Source organism: Perissodus microlepis, chromosome 7 (assembly GCF_051167445.1).
Source record: "Perissodus microlepis isolate ML-2025 ecotype Zambia chromosome 7, ASM5116744v1, whole genome shotgun sequence".
Classification (NCBI taxonomy): domain Eukaryota; kingdom Metazoa; phylum Chordata; class Actinopteri; order Cichliformes; family Cichlidae; genus Perissodus; species Perissodus microlepis.
This window is the reverse complement of record NC_140467.1, coordinates 20,932,548-20,955,613: the sequence shown is the minus strand read 5'-3', so window position 1 is coordinate 20,955,613 and position 23,066 is coordinate 20,932,548. Positions and strand designations below refer to the sequence as shown.

Sequence of the window (23,066 nt, the reverse complement as noted above, 5' to 3'; positions counted from 1 at the left end):
TCAAAGTGTTTTACAAACAATGGCATTACCTGCTTAGAATTAACAACCCTTTTATGCTCAGTCCTGGTTTTCAGTTAACTGGACATACATTTATTCCTCTGGCTGTGCTATGGGGGCTCTCTTCAAGTGTTCTTGGCTTCACTAGATGTTTATTAGAAGTTAATTTTCTTAACCATAGAAATCATTCTGAGATCATCCACTTTCAGGTCGTTTGGTCTTGCTGAGCTGGCCAGTGCATTTATTCTTTTTAAGAATGAACCAGACTCCATATCCTGAAGTTTTTTTCTATCTCTGTAACAGGTTTACTTTTTTTTCAGCCAAATGATGGCCTCCTCATAATTTCATACTGTATTTAGAGTGCCTCTGACATGTTACCAATACAAGTTAAACACTTGAACTCTACTCCAGATCTTTTACCTGATTAATTCATCACAGAATGATCAGGGCCTCGTCTGGTCAGAAAACATGCAATTAGTTTTGTGCCTCTGAAAATGGGGGACTGTGTATAAAAATGTCTCTAAAACAGTTAATCAGATAATAAGACCTTGCTTTACAGCTGAATTGCTTAATTGCTGGAACAAACTGTAGTGGTGCACAGAGACAAAATCACAACAACAAAAAATCATAAAAACATGTGTACAGAAACATACAGCAGATGACATACTGTAAGGGGTCTCTCATAATTCAGTTAGATTTTAGTGACATTTTCAAAAAAGAAAAATAATAAAAATAAAAAAACACACACACACGGAACACATTTAGATTTCATATATTTTAATTGATGATCACCAGGCTGTTTCCCCTTTACAATGAATCTGCAGTAGTTCTAGTTTTACCAGTTAGATTTAAAGAGACAGAGAGATATTGAATATTGCGCTGCGGAAGAAACCATAAATTTAATACAATGCAAAACAAAATAAAAATAAAATAAAATAAGAGAGAGAGACAGAAAGAGAGAGAGAGAGAGAATCAAACAGAACTACCAGTACAGTGTCTTTTTTACAACATGTTAATAGGGCAAGCAATAAAAGCACAGCCCAGTTTTATATTAGGTCAGTACCAGTTAAGACAATTAGCTTTTTTTTTCAAATATACTTCTTTAAAATAGCATTGTATTTTTTTTTCATTATAATTATTATTGTTATTATTATTTCAATGTTAAACAAGTACATTCAGGATATAACTAAATAAATCACATGCAGAAAGATTAGATGGACAGATGACACCATACGCTGATTGTGATCATTTTAATGCAGGAGATGAAATCAAACTGAAAGATGCACTTTTTTTTTCTTTCCATATCTTATCAGCGTTTTGTGTAGCTTCAGCTGTTTTTGATCATCCCGTCACATAAAACTGCCTTAAATAAACAAGATTCGCTTCTTCGTTGTATCTTTCAGATTTGCTCTTTCCAGAGCGATATGTACAAATCTGTGTACAGCACACAAGTGTGCGTGTAGCATTTTATTGAGTTTATCAATTTTATTAATGGTGTTTTGAGTCTGCATGTGTTTCAAGTCATTTTCAGGAAAAGGAAAAAGTTGCAGCTGCAGTTAGTACTATGTTACTGTTAATATGTTGCTTGTGGGATCTCAGTTACTTTCTTGAACCTTCCTCTTTCTTTGGAACAGAACTGAGACTGCAGTATCTGCTCGCCTTCTGCACGCCGTTACATTTATTTCTGTCTAAGTTGGTGTGAATGTTTTTTTTGTATTTGCATTTTTTCTTTGTTTTTGTCTATTGTTTTTGATCCAGCAGCATTCATATGGTAGTACCAACTCTACATTCAGAAAAATAGATCTCCTGTATAGTGCATTCAGCTTCTGTATAGCAATACAGTTCAGTATTAAGTGATTCACAGCGTTCTACTTAATGCCTCGGGAAAAAAATCTCAAGGCCGGGTATTTGGAATCTGCCAACTTAAAAACATTATTCAAAGACAGTACAACAAATCAGACCATCCATAAAATCTGATCCGCACATTTAATAAAAAGCTTCTTCCTGCTTTGATCCCAGCTCATACAGCATCGAAAGGAGAAGTGAAAAGGACTTTTTGCTTGCTTGATCGGTTCACAGACATTTAAACATGTCTTCAGGGGAGTCATTTTAAAACCTTCATGCTAGGCTGGATATGTACTTGTGCGTACGCAGATGTTTGATATACAACCTGCATCAAACTCAGAGATTCTCTGCAGGTGTGATTTTTTTTAAAAGAAAGGAAAAACACACAGAAGCCATGTCTGCCTCTGAAACAACACAAGCATGGGATGCATATCAAGGCTTGTACAGTGCATAATGGATAAGGGTTATGATGAAAAGAAAAGGAAAACAACATTCAGTGGCAGCCGTGTGAGTTCGCCATCTTTGATTTTAAAACTAAAGTAGAGCGGGCAGAACAGAGAGGCATTGGAAGATGAGGTATAAAGTAAGGAGTCTTATGAGCAGCAAGATATTGGCACTGGTCCCAGGCTAGCCCGAGGTGATGACGCGGTCTAGCCTTAGTTTCTTCCGTGTATTGAATCCAATTGAGGTAAAGGACTGACTAAAGTTTAGCTGTGAAAGCTTTTAATAGCAACATCCTGACAAAAAGGACTTTTTGGGAATCAAAACCAGCCATGCGTCCTCCATCCTGGCCCTCCTTTTTAGCTTTAAATCAGCCAACAAAAGAAACATAACAAAACAAAAAAACCCATAAAATATTTCTTGATTTTATATCTCAAACAAAGAGCGAATTAACCTCTGAAAAATAAATCAGAATTGGATTTGCTTTGCAGCACCACATTTAAAGGTTAAATTGTGAATATCTTTTAAAAAACGTGCATATAAATTAGGAAATGAAACATGGCCCAATGTGAATATGAGCTGCTCTTGAGTCTGGCTGTAAACAAGCAGAAAGACCTTTCACAGTGAACTCGCAGAAAACTCGCCTACAAAACCAAAACCATGCTGCAATTAAAAACAGCTACTCAGAGCGTACTGTATACTCAAGCACACAAAAAACTACTTCTAAAACATTCCTACAGTATATCTGTGACCATAACCCACATTCATGCTCATTATATATATATATATATATATATATATATATATATATATTACTGTGTGACTAACATCAGGCAATTGCTTCACGTTGATCTCGTCCCTCGCTATTAGCAAGCTCAGTCTGGAGGAACGTCCTGTACATAGTTTAATTTATATTATTGAAAACTTCCTCTCTGCTACTACACAAACTCTCTGTGCTTCGACTTCAAACAGCGCCCCATCCCCGCCTCAGAAAAGTGCATTGCTATTTGGTGCAACACGTTGCTCTCAGACATTCATATTGGTTAGAAAGTAGTATTTTGATATGAGGATTTAATGCTTGGCTTGAATTATACAGTTCCAAAGTTTGAGCAGTGGGAGAGTACTATATCGCAGTGCAATTTACAACTTTAGTGTATGAAGAGATTGGTCCTCAGTTTTAAAGTTTTCTACTTGGTTTCTTTCTTTTTTTTTTTCTGACTCTGCTTCAAAATGGCCGACATGTCCATAAAACATCCTCCGCTCTCTAAAGGCACGTGAAAGAAGCCTCCTGTAACATGTTTTTGTTGTGAAAAGTACCCCCCTCCTTAATAAATAGAAATACTGCAGTTCCCGCTGGCATATCGTTACCTCTGAAGGGACGAGCAGGCAAGCTTTCGTTGCTACATTTGCCACAGGTCACTGCTTGCTGTTGTTTTTTTTCTTTCCCATCCCTTTGTGATACTAACGGAGACGGTACATTGTAGCTAAACAGGAGGAAATGACAAGAATTAAACCCTCTCACTTAAAACGCTGCGTTCGCCTCAGGATCAAATCATCACAAAATATATAATTTATTCAACAGAAACTCTGTGTTGATATGAAACATTAATCTTATATGCATACTGGAGTACACAGAACCAACAAAGACTGTGATAAAGACTTAAAGAAGAACACCCAGCAGAGATGTGATTACTGTAGAAACGTCGTCCCTTTTGCCTGGCGCCTACTGAAATCACTTGAGCGCAGACAGCCAAACAGTGTAGTAGTCTATCCACACTATACTGCATTTCACACTTGAAAGGCCAGCTAAAGAAAGGTTTAACCCTACGCAGTTCTCTCCAGAAGAGTCCGAGCTAAAACACAAGCAACATGCACCAGCTAAGCTGTGAGAGCCAGAAGAAGAAAGAGTTTTCCAGGCACCTCCTAAAACTTCACCACAAATCACAAGAAGGAACTTTTTTGTTGTTTTGTTACATAACATCAATTTATGCCATTATCGAGTTAATCAAAACACTACTGTAGCATGAGCTGAATTGCAAAGGATGCGTTTTGCTGTGTACGCCGATGGAAAAGAAAGGTTCGGATTAAGAAACGAAAGCTTTTCTAGTCTTATAAAAACACTTTGCGTATGATCTTAAGAAATAATTGATCACGGATTCGTTTAGACACCATTTTGGAGATGATGAGAATTCCTAGTTCAGTAGTGTTTTGGCACTTGTTTGGACCACTTGGAGGTCTAACTTTGCAATGCAATTTGAGTCACCTTTGTAAGAGCTACACATGACTAATCTTGATCTTTAACTGTGGCATTATTATTCCTTTGTGGGATAATGATCTATGTTTATCTGTCAGGTGTAAATATGTTTTTGAAAAGTATTTAAATTTGTTCCACAACTGCTAGCGCTTCTATAAGAAATGTGTAAGGGCAGACATTTAACTCACAGAAGAAAACAAATATAAAAAGTACGGTATTATTTGCGAGATAGCCCCACTATCACAAAGCATATACCCAGAATTTTGACTAACAGAATCTAGTGTATTGAGGACTGCAGCAAATGGGTCTGAGACTGGTACCATGAGAGAATGAGAAGCTTTGAAGAAGCAGAGTACTGTTCGCTCTCGCTCTAACGTCATGATGAGGAGGGAGGGGTTGTTGGCGGCGGGAAAAGCGGAGCGGTGCCCTCGAAGCTCAGAACTCGATCTTGCAGGCGGGGAAGGACTCATCCTGCATGACTACGGTGCTGCTGGAGGCCAGAACCATGATGTTCAGGTCCTGCTGCCTCTCGTGCGTCTGCTGATACCATTCCCGGGTCACCTCTGTGTCATGGGTCGGGATCAGAGTAACCTGACAGAGATATAACAAAAGGAAATGAGAGGCGAGCTGGCAGGAAGGGAGTAGGACAGATTGATTTGGAGGGGACTCTGGATTCAGAATTTGTACAGATCCAATGGCTAGTGTTTTAACTAACAGTACATCCAAACCATTCTCCAGACAGATCTACCTGCCAGAGATGTCTTATATCATCAATGCTGTTCATTGATGCCCTGTGGCATTCATCAATGCCACAGGGCCACTGACTGTATAAGACAGCTTCCAAACCGAAAGTACTACTATTGATCCACTCAGCTCTTCTATTTTTGACTGACTGAGCCTCTACCTCTAAAACAGTTCTTATAATTCAATTCAATTCAATTCAATTTTAGTGATATAGCGCCAAATCACAACAACAGTCGCCTCAAGGCAGACTCTGAAATACAAAAAAGAACAACAGGAAACCCTTTTCTTAGAAATACAATAGACATGTGATATAAATTGTATTAGCATATTAAAGATACTCCGTCTATATCACCCTTCTGCCTCTTATGGATGCATCACATAGTGCTTAGAATTTGGATGAGAAAAGGTGTCCAAAAATGCGGATTTGTACGTGGATAGTAATCTTCTGACAATTAACCAGTAATCTCAGATATATGAGTTTTGTCAAAAATATTTTCAAAAACATGCAATTAAAACATCTGATATCATCAAAATATAGGCAATGTGAGCTGCCATGATCCCATCTTGGGGACTCTATTCTTCACAATAAGAACAGCCTTGTTTGTTGCATGGTGGTGAATCCAGTACTGACATGTGTGACAGAATACAGATGAAAAGGAGCGGGGACGGGTACGCTTAAAAACCAAATACTTAATCTATTCAAACTAGAACGAAACTGTTAACATACAAACTGCTGATGAGGAATTATATTGCACCAGTCAACATTTCTAACACGTGTCAAATGTTTGAGGGAAAAGCCACTCTCTTTCACTGTGTATGGGACTATCCTAAATTACAACTATGCTCGAAAGCAGTTGTTTAAATTTTATCAACTGTAAATTTAAAGATTTGCTATCAGGCAATAAATGTACATATTTGGTAAATAACCCAAAATTTTTACTGTCTTAATTAATTTTGGACTGCAGTAAAACAGGAGGCCAAAACTGGATTTACCAACAATACATGCATGAGTCAAAGAAATGGCATGGCACTCTGATGGAAAGACTGACTTAGATAACAAGAGGAAGAGCAGGAGACTTTAAAACACTGTGGAAAACTTTAGCTGAATTTCTTGGTCGTCAAGGTGCACAGTTATTTTTAAAGTGCTCTGTTGCCGAATGTGTGTTTTCTTAAATATGTTTAGTTCATAAACCACGTGAGCCAAAAGCTCAGGCTTCAGATTGCTCTAAATGCTCAATAGCCTTAATAGGGTCATGTTGTGCACACCATAGACAGCGTATAAGGTGGACATGGCTATCATGACATCACCAATCGGTTTCTTAAGTCCAGTGAGTTGAGAGGAGCAGCCAATCAGAAGAAAGTTGGCTTAAAAGGAAATGAGGTAAAACAGCTTTTTTTAGACAGTGGGTTAATTGAGGGGCTGCACCAATTAACCCCTGAATTTATCTCACACAATTGTCTCACACAATTGTCTCACACAATTGTCTCACACAAAGATGGTCGCTCACAGTGAGCGACCATCTTTGAACAGAGGCGGGGGTTTACGACACCAACTCTCTGCCATCTATAATCCAGTTTTGAGATCCCTTCCCAGACGCCTTAACGCCCACTCACATCCTGGGCCATCTGACCTCAGGAATTCGCATGATAAGGTGGGGCCAGGTTTCACAATGAACACACCCGAAACTCTGGCTGATTGGGACCCACACCCAGTTTCACACCTTGGCTCAGGCGATTAGAAGATCATCAGGGGGTCCTTTTGTCCCTCTGTGGGGGGATACTCCCACTAGGTTTATATCTGGGACTCTCCACCATTTGACCTTAGATCTGAAGAAGCTTCTCGGATGAGAGGTGAAACGTCTTCAAGTAAACTTAAAGAAGTCCAGACGCTTTTCTTTGCAAGCTCCTTTGACTACGATGACCTGGATGACTGAGAACCTTCACAGACAACTGTGTGAGATAAATAAGGTTTACTTTGAGCTGTGACTCACACAAAGCTACTCTAGTAGAGTATATAGGAATATAAGAAAGGAGTCGGAAATGAAAATAGCAAACCTTTAATTTTTTTTATTACAATTTGATAATTGATAATGTGCTCACTTGAGCTATAGCTGTCTTTTCTTTAGAGACAAGAATGACGTTCTAGTTATATTTGCTGCTGTGGGCCACAAGGTCAAGTAAATGTACACATTAGGTGCTCTGTTGTATACAGTGAAGTCATCAGCCTTATTATGATTATTATCCTTTTAGCTCAGATATCTACCAACTTCTTTAATGAGAAAGTGTTGATTCCATGATTGACATGGTTTCCCAAAGTAATGAATCTATGCTGTACACTTCATATATGTAATCCAGCGGTCCCCAACCTTTTTTGCGCCACAGACTGGTTTATGTCCGACAATATTTTCATGGGCCGGCCTTTAAGGTGTTGCGGGTAAATACAACAAAATAAAACTAGTACCGGTACCAGAAAAAGAACATTTATTCATAACACATGGTAAAAGACCCAGGGAAACCGTTAATGATAAAAACGATTTTAAAAAATAACGCTAAAAACCCTGAAAACCATAAATTTCACACCCGAGCCTCAACTCTTGCTGATGTAATCTATCCATATATTATAGAGTACATATACTATAGTCATAGAAAATGTGAAAAAATATCAAAAGAGAACAAGATGCTGAAGCTAAGGCAGCGAGGGGGTAAATACCTGCAAATTGGAGCCCCACTGAGCTTTGCCTTCCAGCAGGGCATCCAGGACTCCACGGCTAGGCTCTCCACTGCTTGGGTCATTCCCACTCACAACGTAGTATGCAGCCCGCACTCTCTTGAAGAATTCCTGGTCCACATTCTTGGCACTGCAGTGGTTGGGCACATAGGCCAGGTCAACATAGACAGGTGGTCCAGGGGGGACAGTCGAACTGGATTTCTGGGCGTTATTACCTGGAAGTGATCAAGGATACAAAATAAGAATTCAAATATTAAAAATGACTCTCCTGAAAATGCACAAAGGAATAAGCGCTTTCATCAAGTGAGATAATTATCTAATTCATTCATATGATGAAATTATTTTTGCAATATATGACTGTAAGGTGTCATCGCAACACAACAACTGTGTCCTGCATTTCCATCACTCTAATGTGCTCTTCCTTACCCATGCTTTGCTGTTAAATGTTTGATTGTAACTTACGGCAGTGTCCACTGAGCACAGTAATTTCCATCATTACTCCCTCACATAAAGATTAGTGTAACTGTATTATATTCACAGACAGACACACGCAAACAGAACATATCCATCTTTCCAAAATTATATCTTTTGAGGGCTATAACTGAGAGCTTTGAGATTTAAAATTGGAGAATGACATTTAAATCCACTTCTGCTTGTGTCTAAATTTTAAACTTAACAACTCTCTTTAGTTTTATCAAATCCATTACAGAATATTTTGTTTGGATTTTTAAATGTGATCCGATTGGGACCTGAACATTCTCCATTTTGTTTGAAGTGCTAATGTTATCACCACCTGAGGAGTTATCCCTTGAAGTGATTTTTCTTAGAAAATCTTTGTAAGTAATGAGTTCTATTGTTATACAATCAACCTTGATGTCACTGTTTTGTGTGCAACAGCCATAGACTTAAAATTCAAGACAAACAAAGCCAATAATATTTCAGCTGTGAAGCCTCAATTTGAGCATTTTTGCCATTGTCACTTTGGCTTTTTGAAAGCAGATGCTACAGGTCTGACGAAGCTTGCCCTGCTTAATCATTCTTTTTACTCTGATGAAGGCATACAAAATGAAAAATATGAACATCATGTTTCATGGACCCCTTCTGGCCATTATAAATAATACAGGTTAAAGGAACCTTTTCACTGGCATCACTTTTCAGACCCAGAAGCTATTTCCATCAAGCAGTAATACAGCAGGTAAATAAGTATTAAAAAACTCATAAATTTTCTAAGAAAAGAGGTGCAGAAAGGCATGGAAAGTCACGACACCTACTGAAATCTATCAGTAATTAGATAATGAGCTCTCTCAAGACCTTAACCTTATTGAAGAGTTGTCCAAGAGCCAAGGAGTACTTGTGGAGCGTTACAGAAAGACCTGGAATCAGCAGGTACAATTGTTTCAAAGAAAACAATAAGTAATGTATTCAACCGCCATGGCCTGTATCGTGGCAATGGAGTCACACAAGACTCCATTGCTGAAGAAATGTTAATGCATGTTAAAGCACATTTCAAGTTTGCTGAACAACATTTAGACAAGTCTGTGAAATACTGGAAGGATTCAGTCTGGCTAGATGAGACCAAAACTGAAGTCTTTAGATGCCATGATATATGGAGATCAAAAGTCACTGCATTTCACCAAAAAACACCATACCAACAGTGAAGTCTGGAGGTGGGAGGTGAAATCTGTTTTTCAGCATACAGTACTGCTTCATATAACAGAAGGAAGGATAAATGGGAAAATGTACCAAGACATTCTAGGTATAAATCTGCTGCCATCTACCAGGATGATGAAGATGAAACAAGTGAGAACATTTTAGCAAGACTGTGCGTGTGCGGATTGGATGGGCTGTTACTGACTTCTGGTGATAATTTTATGTCAATAGCACCTTTAGAAGTATATTTACTTGGAAAATTGGTGACTTGTTCGATGCTTATTTTACCTGCTGTAATTGTGCAAAGTTCTTAAAGTGCTGCTTCTGAATATGCATTACACAGTAAAGTGAAGGTCAAATATCTAAGGGCAATAATGATAATAACAGCTCTCCTGATTAAATGTGGTTTTCCAAAAGCTTAGTGTTACAGAATGTTAATGATTAACCTCACCTGAACTGCTCTTGATGCCATTGACCAAGCCTTTCCCAGGGTTGAGGATCTCGCTCCTTGAACCATGGGTTTCAGACATTTTGATGAGCCTGGAGCTTCTGTCTGTGTCCTTCCTCCTGAGGGAGGCTGATCGCGGCGAGGCAGAGTCCTTAGACTGTTTCACTGGAGTAGAAGACCTCTTCCTGACTTCCCCCTTTCGAGCAGGAGAGGCTGACTTGGGTTTCCCCTTTCTCAGGCCCTTGGTGGTCTTGTGCTCCTTCTTGAGAATTTTCTCTGTACTGCTGTGATCATTGAGAAGAGCCTCTGGATCCACCATGCACACATCTGGGTGAGGTGGGTGGGGTAGAGGGTCCTTCATTGGAGCGGGAAGGGGATCGTGAGTCTTCTGAGATGACCGTGGTGATGAAGGATGGTGGCCACCACCAGCTCCAGATAATTTGTCCACTGGCAGATGCTCAGCATCTTCGTCTGAGTCCAGATTTCCCTCTGCCGTTATTGATGGACACTCCTCAGTTTCTGGAGGGACATCAGAGTCGGACTGTGACGGCAATGACTCGCTCACTGATGTCGGTGGTGTCTCCTCACCAGCTAAAGTCACAGCCAAACCAGATGACATTGCACCAGGCAGCTGGCCTTGTCCCTGTCCGGCATCTCCATGGTGACTCTGAGCATGGTGGCGCCTCTGCTTGTGTGACCTCCTTTTCACAGAGTGCTGCTCTTGATCATCCTCACCCCCTTCCTGGGAGTGGCCACTGCCACAATCATCTTCACCCTCATCACTGGAGAGCTGGTGAGGGCTGGGGTTGATGAAGGATGGAGAAAGTTCGCCTTTGCGATGTTTGTATTCACAGGAGGAGAATCCTGGCGGGGATTCAGAGGAGGAAGTTGCTCCAGTGTTCAAATCCGAAGGGCGATCAGTCTTTACATCTCCTTTGCTGGATGTTTCTGTGTGGTACGTGTCTTTTGAGGTACTGTGGGCACTTGCCATCCACTCCATTCCTTCCTCATCATCATCACCATAACCTGGAGGGGGGGCACTTGGAAAGTCGTCCGGCCTTTGTAGAAGCTCCCAATCAGATATACTGCTCTTTCTCCTTACCTCTAATCTCTCAGACGGCATCTCCAATAATCTTTTCTCCTCCGCTATTTCGGCCTCCCTTTGTTTCCCATCTTCTACCTTTTCACTCAGTTTGGGATCAGAAGTTACTTTTTTCTCCTCTGTGATGTCTTTAATGCTCTTTTCCTCTGGTTTCTTTTCTTCTATTACCTGTTTGAATTCAGTGTCTTTCATTTTGTCTGCCTTTTCATCTTTTTCACTTGATTCTTTTTCTGACACCTTGGCATCATCCTTTAGTGGTGCAGTATCCTCAGCACTCTTTTCTTCTTTTACCTGCGATTGTTTCTCTTTCACCTCTTCTGATTTGGGCAGGTCTGTTACGGCACATGAGGTTTTGGTAGTGTCAGTGTCACTCACCGGAGTGACCGATGCTGCCTGTTGAGCTGTTTCCACCGTTGCATCAGGTTTAGACACAGCGGTTGCAGAGGTAATGGCGACTGTCTTTGTTTCTTCAGAGGATGTTGTACTCTGTGCAACACATGATTCAGTTATTAATGAGAAAGTCTGTTTTTGCTCAGCTACTTGGATTTTTTGACATTCGATACGACACGGTAGGGTGCCATCCTCCATTTCAAGGGTATCAGGTTCCTTCTCTTGGGACTGTTTGTCAGAAGAGTCAGCCCTTTGGAGGGGAGAGACATCAAAGCATGCTTCTGATGTGGATGAACTCTCCTTAACGTCTCCTGTAGTTTGTAAAAATGGTGCTGTTGTGGATGCTTTTAACACAGGTTCAAGCATATGAAAGCTGTCAGTAGAAGATTTTGCATCTGGCTTTACAGAACTACTTTGATCTTCTGGCTTCTTGGCAGTAGTAGACAAGCCTGGAGATGATGGTTTGCTCTCTTCAAACTGACTGGGCAAGGACTCTTTTGTTTCAGGTTTTGTCATTACCTCCATGTACTCATCTCTTTGAAACCCTCCAAAGCAGGAACTTGTTGACGCTGCCGCAGTCGATGGTTCCTCTTTGGCCAAAGATACTTCAGAGGTTGATAATTTATAAGGTTCATCTTTGCCTCCCAGCTTTTGGCTCAGATGAGTAGACCCTGAATATGAATAACTGTACGATGTTGAGGAGTACGTCGAAGCGGAGTATGTTAAGCTTGTGTATGGGCAAGGTGATGAGGTAGAGTCCTCGTGTTTTTCTGTGATACCAGAAGTATGCCTCACATCTTGACTTCCTTCTTGGACATCTCTTTGGCTTAAATACTTATCCTCACTTTGCTGGGAGGCATCTGAGAGCACAAGGGAGTCTTTCCTGTCATCCTTCAATGCTACTTGATTCTCTTCACTGTAGTAACTCTCATACCTACTATGTCCAATATCAGCATAGCTACCTGTTAGCGGTGAGGATGGACTGGACGTAGGCTTTGACATAGAATCAGTTTGGTCTGTTGCTAAAGAGCTGCCAGTTAAGCTACTCGTGGATGTCGGGTGACAGGTTTCCTTTGTTGAAAGACTTGACTCTGGTGATGGAGACTCTTTATCTTCAACTCCTTTTTTTGATTCTAGTACATCAGATGAAGAAACATCCCCTGCTGACGACAACCTCCTCTTTGTGGATGGCTCAGGGGACAAATGCTTTTTGTCAGTATCCTCTAATTTTATTTCTTCAGTATGTTTGGGTGTAACTGTTGGAGCAACAGAGCTTTCATCTATTTTCTGCGCACACGTGTCTGTTGATGAAGTTGTTCTGCCTTCGTCTTTACTTGCTGCTTCAGGAGGTTTGGATGTGCTTGTATCTCTAGCAGTGTCCTCCTCTTTAATTGGTTTTGGTTCAGGTGCTTTTTTACTTACATCCTGGACTTCTTTATCCATGGTTTTAAAAGCTGAGGCATCATCAGGTGTCATCTTACATACAGTCTCCTCTTTAGTTGAGTCAGGGACCTGTGACTTTTTATTTGAGTCCTCTACCTCTGCTAACCCAGCACTGTCACCAGAGCTACGTCTGCACATTTCCTTCTCAGACTGTTCTCTCGCACCTTTTTCCATATCTATGTCACTTGACTCTTCCTCTTCTTCGTCCTCCTCATCATCCTCATCTTCATCTTCGTCATCATCAACGTTAAAATCCTCTCCCTCAACAAGTAATCTTTTGTCTATCAGGCTCTCTTTTCCTTCAGCACAACTTAAGGATTTAGATGTAGCAGAACTGCTAACTTCGCTATAATCAGATGCCAAAACATTATCATCAATTTCATGTCCTATAAATGTGGCCGAAGAGGGACTCCTTGAATCACTTGATGCATCCTCTCTCTCTAACACCGATGGCTGCTGAGGTAAAATGTCTTTTTCTGCAGGCGAGTACCGACCAGATGGAGATCCTTCTCTATGGTCACAGGAGTCAGTTTTGTCTTTGAGTGACTCCTCAGATTTTTCTTTGTCTGTTTCTGTTGCTTCCTTTTCTCTGAATTCTCCAAAAGGTGAAGCAGTACCTGATGCTTGTGCACCAAGATCTGTCTGGCTCCATGAGGGAGAGGGTATTTCTTGTCTTACGCCTGCTGATTGAAGAGCAGCACTGCTGGACTCTAAATCACTTTCTACTGGTGCCTGTGTTTGAAAGGCTGCTGCAGCACCTTCCTTTATGTCATCTTTCTCTTTTTCTGACCTCTCTGGTTTGTCTTCTTTTGGAGTGAAAGAATAGGCCTCAGCAGCTTGAGACATTTTGTTGTCTTGCACCTCTAAAGCTGAAAAGCTTTTGTCAACATATGGTGTGTCTGCCCTTTCTTCTCTCTCACTCTCTTCCTCTTGGCCTTTCTCACGGTCTTCATATCTCGGGGAGGCACTTTGACTGTGGTGGCTGCTTCGCTCGCTCTCTGTGAGGGAAACTGGGCTGTAGTCGACTCTGCTGAATGAGAGAGGTTCTTCTTTGTACTGCTCATCCAGGAGGAACATGGCTCCTCCAGCTTCTGCCTGGCTTGATCTTCTGTTATCATCAATGCAGATGTCAGAAGCATGATCAGAACCAAGAGGAACTTCTCGTGAGTCCAAATCGTGATCTCCTGGAATAGGTTTTTCATATGGATCGTACTTAGAGGCGCCAAAGCTGTGCTTCTCGTCTTCAAGCCTTCCACTGACAGTCTCCTCTGTGCTCAGTTTTTCACTTTCCACTTTCGCTGGGCCAGCCGTGCGTCTGACATGTTCAGAATCTTTGTCCAGCATAAAATACGAACAAGGTTGTGATAATCCCGGAGACGCCACCTCTCGTTCTCCTTCCATCTCTCTCTCTGTTTCTTTTACTGGTTTCTCATCCAATTTTGTCTTCTCTGGAGCACTCTGGATTCCTGAGCTCACCTCAGCTGGCATCTGTTTCTCTTGATGTGGCATTTCCTCCACGCTAGATTGGCTTTCAGTACTTGAAAGTGTGTAGCTCATAGGTTGGCTGTCTGTGCTTGATATTGCTGACAGTGCTGGCTTTTTCTCAGATGAGTCTGACACTGGTTCTGTTTTGGCAGAGGTTGTCTCCTTTGATGTGGGAATATCAAAGGATGGCTCGGGCTTGGCGAGTGGTGCAGGTGTAGCTTCTGTTTTTGCAATATTTTTGTCTGCTTCAAGGAAAAGCATGGACTCCTCTTTCCCAAACTCTTTGAAGTCCTCATCCATAGAGGGTTCCTGCATTGTAAGTGTAGGTATAATCACTGTGGGCTGTTGAGATGTAGGTGATTTTGTTTGATCACCCATCTGTACCGTTTGGGCTAAAGGCAAACCTGCAGAAGAGATGTCATGGTCAGATTTTCTAGGCTCCACTGACAAAGGTCTGGAACCTGCTCCTCCCATACAAATGTCTTCATCCTCTTCATCTTCTCTGTCTTCATCAGATGACTGAACCACAAATGCAGGTTTGTACTCTAACTTGGATGCCGATACTTCCTCTCCAGAGAGCACCAGAGCAGGTTGCTTAATGGTTTTGTCCATGTCCTTCTCCTGTAATTCCTCTTTCTCCCATTTCTCCTCTTTGGTGTGGTCTGCATCAGAGACATCTTGTTTTTCCTTCTCTGAGAGCTCATCGGTCTTTACGCTGGCAGAATCCTTTTCTTTAATCATCGTTTCGTCCTCTGCTGTCTCTTTCTTTTCTTCTGTGATGCCTTCAGGTTCATATGTGTATTCTTTTTCTTGCTCTTTTTCCATTTTCTGTTCTTTGCTCAGTTCCGCAACATGTGCATCATCTTTTTCTTTTCCCATCTTGTCTTCAACACCAATAATGACCCCTGATTCTATATCTTTTTCTTTTGTATCCTCTAAAATTTGGTCAGGAGATTTACAAATGTCATCTTTTACTGACGTTGCTGCCAAAGAGTCTGGCTGCTTTTCGACTGATGCAGCTCCAAAAATATCCTTCTTATCTGCTTCAGGAAGCATATCAGAGGTCACTCCATGTTTATCACTAATATCAAAAACATAATCTTTCTTAGTCTTCTCCTCTTCCAAGGTCTGGGTCTGTGAAAGACCTACTAGTTTTCCATCATCTTTCTTAGATTCTGGCTCAAGAGGGAAATCATCTTTCATTTCCTTCTCTTCTTTAGAAACTGTTGGAGTGTACACCTCCTTGGCCGGTTCCTGTTTAAAAGATTCAGCACCACAAATGTGATGTTTGACCGTATCTATTGTTTCATCCTTAATGGTTTCAACTTTAGATGGTTCTGTTTTTTTTGCATCTGTGGGTTGCTCATCAGTGGTGTCGGCTTCTTTCTCTTTTGTTGCATCAACCTTAACAGTTTCTTTATCCTTCAAATCTTCCGAAATAGCTTTGTGGTCATCAGTATCACTCTTCTCCTGCTCTTTAGGCTCCTGCTTTATTTTTTGTTTCTCAGAAATGTCACTTTTTTCCACAACTTTGTCATCCTCAGTGGGTTGAAAGTTGGTATCATCAGTGTCTTTTTCCTTCATTTCCTTTATGGGTGCCCCTTCAGAAATAATCTGTTCATCCTCTTTTTTAATATCTTTATCACAAGTTTCCTCCTTTGGTATTTCTTTTGCCTCTTCCTGGATGAGTTTTACATCTGATGGAGCATCTCTAAGTTCAGCCTCCTTTACCTCGTCTGTGAGGGACTTGACACCAGCTGTGTCTTTGGTTTCCTCCACTATGGAGGGTTTTGCATCAGAAATTACATCTTTAATAGCGTCTGTATCTTTTTCTTCTTTCTTGATGGGTTCGATAGCAACACTATGATCCTGGATTGTCTCTTCTTCCTTGGACAGTTTGACAGTCAGCATTTCCTCCTCACGTGTCGTCTTCCTTTTTCCTTCTTCTGTGGCTGATTCCACAGCACAAATATCTTTACCATTTTCTCTGTCTTTTTCGTCCTGCGCTGTTGGTGTAGCACCAGCTACAACAATCTCTGTGCTTGTTTTGACAGGAGGAATCTCTTTGCTCATCATTACATCCTCTTCCTCCATCTTGGCGGGTATGACAGAAGGAGTTACGTCTTTACTAAATACTGGTTCCTTTTCTTCTTCTACAACTGGTTCGACGGTCTGAAGTGTTTTCTCTGTGTCTGCTTCAGTTGGTGTAGCAGAGAAAGTATCGACTTTAGATACGGTCAGGTGATCTTTTTCCATCTCAGTAAGTTTAATGGTGGCAGCATCTTTACTTTCCTCTTGTTGCTTTTCTTCTTCACCTGCTGGTTTAACACCAGAAATTTCATCTATACTTGTAAGTTTATCTTTTTCTTCTGCCAAGGTAGGTTTAATAGCAGGAGGAGTCTCATCTTTACATATGCCCTCCTTCTTCTCCTCTTCTACAGTGGGTGTGAAGATGTAAGCGTCGTCCTTGTTTGTTGTTATATCTTTAGCCAGTTCCCTGGGAGATGTGGTGTCATCACTCTCTTTTTCACTTTCTTTTTTGTCCTTTTCTAGCTTTTCTGTGGCTGGTTTAGGCACAGAGTCATCTCTACACACTGTTGCATCCTTTTCCTCTGACTTGGTAAGGCTTGGTGTAATATCCATACTAATCTCTTGCCCCTTTTCTTCTTTTATAGTAATGGCTGATTCATCTTTTTTGCTAATACTTTCTTCTTCTTTGCTGACTTTAGGAACAGTAATGTCAAAAATCTCTTTTTTCTCCTCTTTCTGCTCAACAGTAAAGGGCTTGGCAGCAGAAGAATCTATCTTATCCATCTCTTTTTCCTCTTTATTATCTTTAAAGACTTGACTAGTATCAAATGTTTCAGTCTCCTTTTTCTTCTCCATGAAAGGGAGATCTTCTTCCTTTCCCTCTTTCCCCGTGTCTTCCTTCTCAAGCTTGATATCTGAAAGGTGGATTTCTTTGACTTCTTTTTCTTGAATCTTAAAAGTGCTACTATCAAGGGTGTCACTCTTTTCTGTCTCTTCCTTCTCCTCCATCAAAATCTTGCTATCAGACACATCCTCCTTTTTAACCTCTGTCTCCTTAACCTCACCTGTGGTTTTGAGGTCAAAATCATCTTTTTGTGTTTCGTCTTTCTGTTTCTGTTCATCTGTAAGTTTTTTGTCCTCAGGAGCACCAGTTTCTACCTCTACTTCTTGGGCCACTGGGGTGTAGTCTTTTTCTGGCTCCTTGTATTCATCTTTAATATCAACAGTCAATGTGTCCTTAGCCACTTCCTCTTTGACAGGTTTAGCATCAGAAGTATCATCTATCACTGCCTCTTTCTGTGTGTTCTCATCTGTGACAGATTTAATGGCTGAAATGTCTTCCTGAATGACAGATTCCTGCTTCTGTTCTTCCTTGATTTGTTCAGCATGTAAAGTATCGTCATTTTCCATTTCCCGTTCTGCCTTGATGGTTTTAACTGCAGGTTTATCATCATGATCGTCATCATCTTTCTTGTTATCATCATCATCGTCCAGGAAACGACTCTCCCTGTCTGGAAATTTACCTGTTTCAGGCACTTTAGGTTCTTTCTCTGTGAGCCTGTCGTCAGATTCCAGTGAATCGCTCCCTAAAACTGGTAGTTGTACATCTGTTACAGGTTCTGCAACAACAGGTAAAGTTTCTGCCTGTTTTCCTTCATCTTTTGGCACGAATGAAGCGTCTTTTTCTTGGTCTTTGATCACTGGAGCCTCTTTCATGTCTTTTTCAGATAATTTGTCCAAAGATTTTGCAGATTCTACTTCATGCTGATCTGCTTTCTGTTGATCAACCTCTTTCTGTGTCTCAGTTTTTGCATCATCTTTTGTGCCTTTTTTGTCCTCAGTTGTGGTCACTATATCGCCAAATTCCTCTTGCTTTTGCAGCTCCAAATCAGGGAGCTTCATCTTGTCTTCCACTGGTGACTGACGAAGTGGAGAGTGAGCTGCGCTTGAGGGTCCAGACTGCGGAGGAGAGGCCATTTTCACAGTGACATCATCCGGACTGAAGCAACGCTCTTCGCTCTCTGAAGTCACTGAGTCGGATCCGAAAGGTCTAGTAGGCACAACAGATGAAATGTCTTTAGGTGTAACTGCGTCAATATTTTCCTCTTCAACTGGTAGATGGTCAGGTTTGAGGTCTTGTAGAGACTTTTCAGGTGACCCCGAGCTAGCAACTTTCTCAATGTCTTTCTCTTTACCCTGCAACAATTGGGTTGAAGCGTAGCCCTCTTGGAGTTTTTCAAGTGAAATTTCAACATTAGGAGTTTGGTCTTCTTCCTCCTCCTCCTCTTCCTGCTCCTCCTCCTCTTCCTGAGTATCTACAACCTTAGCTGCCATTTGCACTTCTGCAACAGGAAGTTGTAGATCATCAGATGGAGACTTGGACTGTTTGTCTTCTTCCAAAGAAGGTGGTGAAAGAGTTCCTGCAGAAAGTGGCTGCTCTTTGCCTTGAGTAGAGTCAGGCGGAGTGGACAGGGGACCTGGAGTTTTAGGCGGCTCTTCAGATTGAGGTGCTGCAACGGATGCCACCGACTGATCTTCAGCGATAGATGTAGGAAAGGAGGATATTTTGTCGTACTCTGTTATGGACGTTGCAGAAGATACATGCTCTTCTTCTGCCAGAGGAGCAGTGATGATGTTGGTGAACACCGATACTTGCTCTTGCACACCTGGAATAAAACCTTTCTCTGTCATGGCTGCAGCTTGCATCTCCCTCATGCCGTGGATGTTTACAAATGAACCCGTCTGATCTGGAACAGAGATGTCGTAGGCACCGACATCATACTGAAGATGTGGTATTCTCTCCTCTGCCTCCTCGTGAATCTCCTCATCAGAGATAGTCTGTTCTGTTTCAGAGTAACCAGGAATAGTTTCATCTTGGATGTAGGACATGGGTTCAGCTGCAGCAGCACCTTGAGCTACTGAGGTTATAGGAGCAGTAGCCCCTCCAACATGTGATAGGTAGCCTTCCTCCTCTTCTTCTTCTTCTCCTTCTTCCACTTTGACCTCAGTCAGAATTTCTGTGGTTTTGCTTTCATCCATATGTTCAGGTTTGATCTCTTCATCAGCTATTACATCTAAATCTTCCACCTCCTCCAGTTCAGCCTTCTCCACTGCCTCCTCCCCTTCCTCTTTCTCATCCCTTGATGGAATCATCTGTTGCTCCTCTTTAGTCACAACCTTGGCTAAGAGAGTTTCTGACTTCTCCATTTCCTCTATCTCGTGTTTTCTATCAAATGCTTCATCTTTTGCCTCCTTCCATTTTGACTCATCTTCCTCCTCACCTATTCCCATGTCTTCTTCCACCTCCTCCTGTATTTTCTTTACAGCAGCTGGGGGCTCTTCCTCTTCTTCCTCATCCTCATCCTGAGTTTGTGCTCCCTCATCTTCAAACTTTTGAGCGTCTTCTAGTTCTCGCTCCTGAGTCACTTCCTTGTCTTCGTCTTTAGCTTCAGCTTTGACTTCTGCGGCTGGTGCTTCCTTTTCAGGGGACTTTGTTCCAGGTGGGATTTCAGACACTTCTTCGTGTTTGCTTTTCTCTTCTGTTCCTGCTTGTGGCTCAGAAGAGACCTTATTGCTGTCCACCAGCTCTGCTGAAACCGTTTTAACTTGAGTCTTTTTAAGTTCTTCAAACTCCTTGGTGAGGTCTTCAGGTGTGGAGGGAACAGATGTTCCCTCAACAGCTCCATTTTCTACCGGTTCAGGTTGTATAACTTCAGGTTTGGACTCCTCTGCTTTGGGTTCAGCGGGTTCAACCTTCACCGTTTTGCTCTTGCCAGTTTTGGCTTTACTTGACACTTTAGCTTTATGTAATGTCTTCCTTACCTCTGGTGTAAGTGGTTTCAGGTCAGGCTTAGTAATTTTTCTCAGCTCAGGTTTGGATGAGTCCTTCTTCTTGTCATCCTTGGACTTTGCATCCTTCTTGTCATCTTTTTTGGCAGAGTCATCCTTCTTCACTTTCTTGATCTCCTTTTTTTCCTTGTCCTTTTTCTCATCCATCTTTGACACTCTTTCCTTGGAATGTTTTTTCAGTGATTTTTCTTTCATGATTTTTTTCTTCTCTGGCACTTCAGTTTTAGATTTTATAGTCTTAGTGGGCTTTTTCTCCTCTTTTTTCTCTGATATGTTTTCTTTCACAGAGTCACTCTTTGCCTCTGTGGTGGCTGACACATCATCCTGCCCCTCGACTTCTTTCTTTGGGGCCTTTGCAGTGGTCTTAGGAGAGGATTTGAGACTCTCTTTGCTATCCGTTCTTTGTTTTAACTTGGTTTGTTTTATAACAGAGGGAGGAGCTCCTGAGGCAATGTCCTTTTGTGTGGCGACAGGATAGCGCAAGAAGTCAAGGTGCTTTAATTTTTCGAGGCCCTCTAGGATCTTGTTTTGTGGCGCATTCCCGGGGAACAGCACCCTAACAATCTTTTCTGTAGGGCTGGCAGGAAGCCATACAACTAAGGCTGTGACTGATGTCAGGTAGGGCACAGATATTTCTCCTTCTTTCCCGTTGGGCAGCACAATGCCAGTTTTGGCCTTGCTGTTGCCAGCCCACTTCTGCATTAAAAATTGCATCTCTTTACTGTCTTTGACGGGGTTGAGAATGTACATGTCTAACCGGCCCACTCCCATCTTGTGGAAAAGTGTAATGGGCTCAATGGTGTTGCTGACAACTCGAAAGAGAGGCTCCGGCTTGATACCGAGTTTGTTAAGGTACTGCAAAGTAAGCGAGGCCTCTTCGATGCTACGTTTCACTTTAAGATTAGATTCTGGCATGCGAAGCTTCTCTGGCACGTTGAAGAACACAACACCTAGTTCAGGAGAAATCAGGTTCTTCATCCAGTCACTATAGTTGGTGGAGCCTTGTGACTGCTCCTCCTCCTGTTCTGCTATCTTCCTTTGAAGAAGCCCATTGATGCCCGGGAGATTGTCAGCACCGATGTGTGTGAGGAGTATTGAGTCGATGCGGTCTAAGTGGCGGACCAGCTTCCAGAAGCAGGACTTTCGATCGGAGCCTCCGTCCACTAAGATGTTGAAGCCATTCACAGCAAAGAGAGCAGAGTCTCCTCTTCCGCCCGGAAAGATGTAGCAGCATGGCTTGGACAGTTTCAGGAAGCCTCCAGAAGTGGGCGGCTCCAGGAGGTCAAAAGGTGAAGGGACATCGACGGTTTCAGAGACGTACTCTGTGAACTCTGTGACGCCCTCCATCTTGGGCAGAACAGGTTCAGGGTTTAGTTTGTATTCAAAGAACTCCCGCAGGGTCTGCTGCTGTCCCAGGGAGCTCCAGCCCACCTCCCCGCGACAGGACACAGTAAGTGTAGCCTGCTGCTTGGGGGATGATGTGCCCAGCAATTCACTGACCTGCAAGAAAGGCACACCCAGACATGTCTGAGTCAGTGATGATATGCATAGAAACAACATAAACTCTTATGTCAAGGGAAGAAATGACAAAAATGATATTTCAACTAAACGAACCACCAAAACTGCCTAAATAAATAAATAAATAATACAGAAAATAAAAACAGGCAATTGGGGATTTCAGTTTTTAATTTGATTTTGTATTATTTTGTGTTGTAATGAGATGCTTAGACAATGACTTGCTCAAAATTATTTAAAACTGAAGGTTCAGCCGTGTGTCCATGTATGCTGCCAATCGAAACAGACGGTAAGTCAGAGCATCCTCACGAAAAAGTAAATAGTCCTGACTGACAGCACTATTTTCAGCTAGATTAGCTAAGCGCCTCAGCTCTTCAGCAATCTCCCGACTAAAGGAAGTCATTTCTGCTGTGAGCCTGGCATTGATCAACAAAGGTGACACCATGGCACACTTTGAATGACAAGCCCTCATTTCCATAATGCAGAAATGCAAAAAGTGTAAAAAGAAATAAATAAACATTTAAGGAAGCAAACAGGAAACAAAGTGAAGGGTAAATAATTAGCAAACAAATACATTATAAAATACTTTATAATTAAAGTGAACTTATGATAAAACAAAGGTAAATAAATATAGAAGTAAATTATACAGATTTTTTAAATATAAATTAATAGACGACTTTATTTATTTATGGTGCTTTTTATTTAATAATCGATTGACTTATTTCTTCTTCCTCTTCTTTTGGCTGTTCCCTTTACGGGTGTCCTGTCACACTGCATGTCCTCCTTCACTACATCCATGAAGCTCTTCTAAGGTCTTCCTCCTTTCCTTCTACCTGTAAACTTCATCTTCAACATCCTTTGTCTGCACATGTCCAAACTACCTCAGCCTTGTGTCTCTAACTTTGTCTCCAAGCCGCTCAATCTGAAACGTTCGTCTGATGCACTCATTTCTAATCTTGTTCATCCAGGTCCTACCCAATGAATATCTTAAGATTTTCAACTGCCACATCCAGCTTGGCCTCCTGTCTTTTTTTCAGTGTCACCATCTCCACACCATACTTCATAGCAGGTCCCACTATCATCTCAATAAACCTCCCCTCTCACTCTTGCTGCTATCCTTCTGTCACAAATCACCCCTGACACT

General features: G+C 41.6%; 1 protein-coding gene across 1 annotated transcript in view; it reads right to left on the bottom strand.

The window, feature by feature from the left end:
• Positions 1–757: 757 nt before the first annotated feature.
• Positions 758–23,066, bottom strand: part of map1ab (microtubule-associated protein 1Ab) — an 87,989-nt gene continuing 65,680 nt past the window's right edge. The window contains exons 5-7 of the mRNA XM_084934079.1: positions 10,111–21,907; positions 7,992–8,224; positions 758–5,128 (exon numbers count right to left, since the gene is read on the bottom strand). Coding sequence (XP_084790205.1) covers positions 4,973–5,128; positions 7,992–8,224; positions 10,111–21,907 — 12,186 coding nt within the window. The 3' untranslated portion in view covers positions 758–4,972. The remainder of the gene's footprint in view (positions 5,129–7,991; positions 8,225–10,110; positions 21,908–23,066) is intronic.